The 7,415-nt window shown below is 38.7% G+C and overlaps 1 protein-coding gene across 4 annotated transcripts; it reads left to right on the forward strand.

Moving 5' to 3' along the window:
* The first annotated feature begins 998 nt into the window (after nucleotides 1-998).
* myl6 (myosin, light chain 6, alkali, smooth muscle and non-muscle) lies at nucleotides 999-6,034 on the forward strand. 4 transcript variants are annotated; one of them, XR_005706314.1, is made up of 7 exons: nucleotides 999-1,143; nucleotides 1,465-1,492; nucleotides 2,907-3,050; nucleotides 4,144-4,317; nucleotides 4,541-4,618; nucleotides 4,774-4,899; nucleotides 5,646-6,034. XR_005706314.1 is itself a non-coding variant. In XM_040116009.1 (6 exons), the coding sequence occupies exons 1-6, from the start codon at nucleotides 1,141-1,143 to the stop codon at nucleotides 5,672-5,674; spliced, it is 456 nt and encodes a 151-aa protein (XP_039971943.1). In that variant the 5' UTR covers nucleotides 999-1,140; the 3' UTR covers nucleotides 5,675-6,028. The 4 variants fall into 4 exon arrangements, 1 of the variants encoding a protein (XP_039971943.1); XR_005706316.1 differs by lacking the exon at nucleotides 4,774-4,899 and adding an exon at nucleotides 5,215-5,340 and having other exon boundaries at nucleotides 5,646-6,033; XR_005706315.1 differs by lacking the exon at nucleotides 5,646-6,034 and adding an exon at nucleotides 5,215-5,335.
* Nucleotides 6,035-7,415: the final 1,381 nt, after the last annotated feature.

Below are 7,415 nucleotides of genomic sequence, written 5' to 3' on the forward strand. Positions count from 1 at the left end.
GCACCATCAGTGAGGTGTCTGACCAAATTATTCTGTATGTGATTACATGAAGAGACAGAAGACACTGAGACAGACTAAATCCACAAAACTGAGGCAAGTTCTCCAAGATGCTGGAACAACCTTCTTGCCAAGTACCTTGAAAAAATGTGCACACCTTGGAGAACTGGTGCTGTTCTAAAGGCAAAGGGTAATCAAACCAAATACTGATGTAGTTTTTTTTCTGTTTTTTCCACTTCATGTGAAGTTAATTGATAATTAAAAAACTGTTCATAGAATTATTTTTGCTATTTTAGTGCCTAAAGGGGGCTTTATATTGTCAGAAAAATAATCAATTACCAGTGGATATTGCTTTTCAATCAACAGAGCTGCAGTTTGAGGCTATGACATGGATTCTGTAGTATTCTCTGTTTATTAATTGTCATGTAAGTATTGCAGGGCTCACAGATGGAAATGACCCAGCAAATTTACAGTTGTATGCAAAAGTTTGAGCACCCCCGGGGCAAATTGCATATTTGGATTTTTGAATTGAAAAGAACTAAATAAAAGCCCTGCAGCAAACAGAGATTAGAAATAAACCTTTTTCCAAACATTAACGCAGTGTTACTTTTATTTCATGAACTTAAAGATAGGAAAAAAAAGCCAACAGTAATTGTTTTTGTTGCTTGCAAACACTTTTTTTAGTCCTTCTGTTCTTTAGATTGATGACACCCACTTTTCCTGCAGATTGCTTCAAATTCTATCGCACAGACTGTGGGCACACTATCGGGCTAAAGATTTTCAGTTATGCTCATGCCGAGAGGGGCGTACAATTATCATACTAAAATTATTATTCATTGAAGTATGAATATTTTATTATATGATGTTTTTATTATCGGCATTACTATAATTGCATATTATTTAGCCAGAAAACTGGAGTTGGTGTGGTATGTTGAGGCTGTAGCTGCTCCCCTGCAAATAAAAACAGCGAGGGACGCGGTTGTGGAATGGAGGCCTGTGATTGGCTGTTGCTATACAAGCCGCGGTGACATCATCAGGGATGTAGAGAAGCCGGAGCTAGCTGCAGGAGCTAGCTGCAGGTCTCGTCATAGCTGGAGATACGAGACCCTCTCCTGTCTGTCTGTCTTATAACCCAAAACAGACATGGTAAGTAAGGACTGTTCCAGACTGATATGTCGAAATAGGTCTTTTTTTTTTTTTTTTTTTTTTAGTAGATACGTGGTACATGAAAAGTGTTCTTCATTTGTAGATTTTGAAAACATCTAACCTAGTTACCGTTAAGCTAGCTGCGTAACTGTCCTGGCCTGCTTTAACGTTAAGCCTTTAGCTATAGTCCTTTTTCTTATATCAAGGTTAGAGTTTCTGCAGGATTAACTCAAAGCTTTTGTAAATCAAATTAATGTAAGTGTCTTTTGTTTTTTCGTCTCACCCTTACCCTCCTCTGCATTTTAACTTTGATTCAACCAGTCTGACTTCACAGAGGACCAGATCATGGGTGAGTTAACATCTGATTAGCGAAAGGGATTGTCTTCTTTTAATGGTTACAGTTGTCTTATTTTACTTATTTTTCGAGGCACAGTGATCAGTCGTAAATATATGATCATCATTTGAAATAGCTTTATGAATTCTGACCCTGTAGCTCGACTTTTGTCTCTGCAAACCACTGGATCCCTGCAGGTAACTGAGCTAAACTAGACTGAGCATTTTGTATGAGGTTTAAATTTGAATGTGTTCAATGCTTGTCACGACTTACACTTTACAAATATAGTGTGAATACATTAGCAGTACCACAGAACCTTGTACTAACCTGCAAAAAAAGTAATTTGATACAGCATGTTGGTGTGTTTTTGCATGCTGATGCCAAAGTATACACTTCAATGTGTGACTCATCGGCAGTCACGATAAAGACAGTTTGTGTGTAGCAGAGCAGTGTATAGATCAGGGTGCTTGCCCAGACCTAATTTCTCTGGTGTACTTAAAGTCGTGGCAAAGGACATTGACACTATTCTTTTGTGACACTCACTATAACAGCAACGTATTGTTAAAATAGACAGCATACACTGATGCTTGACACCAGCTATGTTTTGTGTTATTGTTTAACACGAAAGAAGTCTTGTTGGAGGAGTGGGAACATTTTGTGTTTTAAAGGATAGTATTTGCTCCAACAGTCCCCACCCCCACCCACTGATACTGACAAGAATAGCCTTAAGTGATGAGGTAGATTATGTGTTTAAACTAAAGAGTACATTTCAGTTTTTCTTTCAAAGTTTGTTTGCGTCCGATCTGATACTGAAGTAATACAAGAGCCAAAATATTAAAACTTTTAATTATCAAAAAAGACTTAATGTGAAGGAAGGGAAGAGATTAGAAAAAAAGACTATTGATCTGTCCTCCCCCTACTTCCAGGGAAAGGTGTACATCCCTGGAGGTTATTGCAAAATCTGCTCCTGTTTGTAGAATAATTTTTCCTTTCATATTCTGTATATGGGCCTTTATATTACATTGCAAGGGCAGTTAGTGGCTTTAGTAAATAGCTCTCACAATGAAATTTCACCAATGCAATTGCAAAAAGTGAGTTTTGTTTTGGGTTCTGATCCAGTATGTTGACACCAGAACAGTATGAGCTGATAGGATACCTACCTACCCAGCACTGTAAGGAACTGCCATGCAACTTTGTAGATGCAGAGACTTAATTGCATGTGTGTACTGTCCAAACAATGTATGCAGTGGTAGAGCAGCTGTTCTACTCCACAAACAACTTTGTTCAATCAAATTACACATGTAGTAGTTGGAGGATTGTAAGCCTCTTGTTGTTATGTGTATGCTTTTCCTTGTGTCTCAGGTAATGTTCATTAAGCTAATGTACTGTACAGCTGTACCTGAGCTCCACCTTTGTGTCCCTATGTTAGAGTTCAAGGAGGCCTTCCTTTTGTTTGACCGGACGGGTGAGGGGAAGATCACCTACAGCCAGTGTGGTGATGTTATGCGGGCCCTTGGACAGAACCCTGTCAATGCTGAGGTGCTCAAAGTCCTGGGAAACCCCAAATTAGAAGGTAAGCATCTCTGACATCCTATTCAAATGATGAAACCTCCTGCATTATCATCGCTTTGGTTTACGGTTAGGATTTGTGGAAATATGCAACAGATTTTCTTAATTTTTCAACTAGGTATCATTGCTTATTTGTGTGAGTGGTGGGAGGATAAAAGTATATAGAGAGAGGGATCGGAACTGAACCAAATATGATTTTTGAACAACTGTTTGAACATGCTGCACAAACTGCATCTCGTAATGCTACACCGTGTTATTAACTACTAGTCACTAGGGATGTTCCGAATGACTAATTTCCCTGTTGAATGAATGGAAATTTAAATTCAGTCTATTTGACTAGTTGGTGTCGGTGGAGGGAGGAGGATCCCAACAGTCCACCGGATGGTTCAATAAAGCCACAGAATTTCTCCTGGTGGCCAGTCCGACTGTGACACATGGTCCATTGTCAATGTGTCCGGGAGAGAGGTAGAGAGAGAGAGAGAGAGAGAGTAATATTTTCAGTTTGTTATGAAACTGTGGTGGGACAAATAAGACTATTGGGCCCCCACAGTCTAGGTAATTACTGGGAAACACTGCGTGTCATATTGGTTTGTCTGGTGTGGCTAACGTTTGCAGTGCTAGCACCAGCAGCCTTCTTTCCTTGCAGGTTAACGTCCGCATACCTGTGCTAAATGTGGCTAAGCATTGCTCCGGTCGAGTGGTTATATGCCAATTTATTCTGAGGCAGCCTACATAAAACCTTTTCATTTTCTAGATCAAAATACTGCCAAAATACTTTGGCCGACTAGCGAGGGTAGCAAGGTTTAATCGTTTAGTCGACTGTTCACGCACATCCCTACTTGTCACAATTATGTTATACGTGTCACTGATGATTGGGCGTTCAGCCTAAAGCTTTGATATTATGAAAACTGCATTTGAACTTTTATTTATTAAATTTGCTGGGAGTGAAGAGAGGCTGTCTAAATCCTGTCCAAGCCTCCTGACATCGATACGAATCTGCTCCAATTCGTTACAGTTCTGGGGGTGTTTTTAAAAAAAAAAAAAATCTATATGTGACTTTACTCTTCTGTTTCCATTTCTCATTAATTCACCTGCAGAGATGAACCACAAGATGCTGGATTTTGAACAGTTCCTGCCCATGCTTCAAGCCATTGCTAAGAACAAGGACCAGGGCTCCTTTGAGGACATCGTAGAGGGCCTGCGAGTGTTTGACAAGGAGGGAAATGGTACAGTGATGGGAGCAGAGCTGCGTCATGTCCTCACCACACTAGGTAAGACCTCAATTATCTGCAAGACACAGTGTTAGTCCTCATCAGGTAATCACAGCTGATCCATTTCTGTTTTCTTGTCGTGCCTCTTATCTTAAGTAAAATCCCTTCAGGCACTTCTCTCTGCCAGGGAAGATGTAAACAAGCCTACTGTCTCCTCTGTTAGAGAATCCTTCTTGTCTTTATTGTGCCTGAAAATAGTTTACAATTCTTGTTGGTCCACCAGGTGAAAAAATGACAGAGGAGGAGGTGGAGACTCTTTTAGCGGGACATGAAGACGCCAATGGCTGCATTAACTATGAAGGTAAAACCACACAAATATCTCTCATCTAAACAACAAAACCAGACTACTATATCAAGTACTGTACTGTGCAATTTACCACGTGAAAATATGTGACACAAAACAACGAGAGTGTCTTTGTGTCGCACGCTCAGTGTCTCAGTGTTCCCATTCCACAGTCTTTGTCCATCACATCATGTCCGGCTGACCAGAAGGTTTGAGCAAACCCCTGGAAGCCCTCCGCCCTGTTGATGATGTAGAACAGCTCAGAAAGTCACCACTGCACAGGGGCCTCTTTTCATCCAGTGAGTGCAGAAGAGAGACAGACAGCTTGTACACGTCTTAACACGCAGTGGCAGTGCAGTGAAGCAGTTGTACTAAGCTTCTTATACCCAAAAGATGTCTGGTGTAGTTGCAGCAGCAGCGGTGTAAGTCAGCTAGAGTCCCTCACTCACTGTGTCATGCTAAAACTTAGAGCCAAAGGAATAAAAGACAAAATGACACAATAACCAGAACAGTAAATGGACGAGACTACACAGAGTCCGTCAGAAATGCATTCATATTCAGTGGCCTCTGAGCAATAGTTATGTTCTCTGAACTTTAACCTTTCTCTCCTGCAGTGCTCCTTTGCCTCCCCTGGCTGTAGCCTGCATGTAGCATCTCTGCAGGTTTCTGATGATCACCACCCAGAGTGTTTTGAAAGAATAAAAGGCCTTCAAGACGCTAGGTGCACGAAAAGTGAAACGGTGAAAATACAATGAACTAAAATACTACAAGCCTAACCATGTTCAGTTGCCACCTCCAGCTCCGCGCTCACCTTCTACACCTTCATATTTATGTCAGAAGCTCCTGTTCTTTCTTTCTTTTTTCCGTTTGTTTTTCATTTTTTAATAACGTGTATCAGGCCGCACACTAAGTAGAGCTTCTGATTGTGGCTGGCGAGGAGAGAGCTCGTATTCCCGCTGACAGATTTTGCATGCTGAGCTTGTTCCTGCTTTTATCTCACACGCCTCACGCTTAATTCTGATGTTGTGTTTCTCTCTCCTGACAGAGCTTGTCCGGATGGTGATGAGCGGTTGAGAAGTTCAGACACACACTTCCAACTTTAATTTTATTCCTAAATATTTTTGTACTGTCTCTTCTAGCCCTTCCATCCATGTCATCCTACCTTCAACAAGTCTGTATTTTGTTTATTTAGACGTCTTCATTTTATTTCAAAAGTGCCTTTTCTGTCTAATGTGATAATGTGACGAGACCCTTTCATCTCTTTTTCCAAACATTATTCAGCCTCGCAGGCACAATCGGCAGTAATATTCCCTCGATGATTTAACCTTTGTCATCTTTGTCAATCAACCCCTTGTCAGTCTTATCGACCTTTTTTTTTTTTTTTTTTTTTGTTGTTATAATAATAATAATGTGACATGTTACACTTAACAGTATTGAATAAAAATCCTGGTCTACAAAGTGTCTTTTAGCCTGTAAGTCTGTGCTTAAATATCTCTTTATGGATATTACACTTACAATATCAATAACAAAGTAAAACAATTGAAAATTATAGAGAAATATTAGATGAATGTAATTATCAGTAAAATATTTAAAACACATTGTTAAAACATTCTAGAAATATTAGAAAAATCAAGAAAATCTTAGAAATATATATATATATGTAAGTTAAATATCTAAAAAAAATAATCCCAGCAGAGAATAAAATCTGAAAATATATTTATCACTAGTATATTAGGAAAACTTGAAAATATTAGAAAAATATTGAAAAATGTATTTTAAATATAGATGATGGTAATAATCATAAATTATGTCTCAAATGCAAGACATTGGGTTTTACGTCAAAGGAAGATAAAAGCGGAAGGGGAAAACAACACAGAGCCAACTACATATTCAACAAAAATTGAAAGAACACACGAAGAATTCCTAATTGTATTGTCTATAGACCAAACAAAAATGAGATAAAGTAAATATAAAAGCCAATTTGTAAATATAGTGACATGAATCATGAAGATTAAGTCAGTAATAAGTAGCAGACATCTAACAGCTAGTGAAAGCATTTGCCAGCAAGTGTGGTAGGCAAAAACTATTTTAAAAAGTGGTGGAATGTAACTAAGTACATGTATTCAAGTACTTAAGTACAGTTTAGAGTACTTGGTACTTATTTTCTCCAAATTAATACTTCACTGCATTTCAGAGGGAAATCTATCAGTATGAACTCTCGAATAACGTTGGATAATAATAATAATAATATATCGGTCACAGGACATTTTACTGCACAACCACTACTTTTACTGCTGATACTTCAGTTCATTTAGCTGATGATACTTTTTTACTTTTACTTCAGGACATTTTTGACTGCAGGACTTTTACTTGTAATGGAGTATTTTAACATTGTTGTTTTGGTACTTTTACTTAAGAGAGGATCTTAATACTTCCTCCACCACTGGGAAAAAAAAATTAAAAAAACAATCTGAACTCAAGATCCACTTACTCGCTTGTCTTGGAGCTTTTCACTGTATCACGCTGTCCACATCAAGTGGTTGAGTTTGCAAAGTTGCCATGGAACTTTAGATGTTTAAGCTTTCCATGATCCTGACCCGCTGTAGCACCGTGAACACGCTAGCGAATGGACCTTAAGTTCAGACCGTTTTCCAAAGTGCAGTTCATTTGCCAAAGTGAAGTATAAAGATCAGTTAAAGACAACAAACATTAGATGTTTAAATGTTTCTTTTAAAGTGGCTGCTCCAATTTCTGAATCTGAGACGTCAGAGTTTAGGACTGTTTACACAAACTGACGCATGATTCATTAATGTTA

Source organism: Xiphias gladius, chromosome 21, assembly GCF_016859285.1.
Source record: "Xiphias gladius isolate SHS-SW01 ecotype Sanya breed wild chromosome 21, ASM1685928v1, whole genome shotgun sequence".
Taxonomy (NCBI): Eukaryota; Metazoa; Chordata; class Actinopteri; order Istiophoriformes; family Xiphiidae; genus Xiphias; species Xiphias gladius.

What these genes read in the sequence shown, in the direction of transcription:
- myl6 (XM_040116009.1), top strand. An exon ending in TCATGTCCTCACCACACTAG is followed by an intron (nt 4,318 to 4,540) that starts GTAAGACCTCAA and finishes TTGGTCCACCAG; the next exon opens with GTGAAAAAATGACAGAGGAG. An exon ending in TGGCTGCATTAACTATGAAG is followed by an intron (nt 4,619 to 5,645) that starts GTAAAACCACAC and finishes CTCTCCTGACAG; the next exon opens with AGCTTGTCCGGATGGTGATG.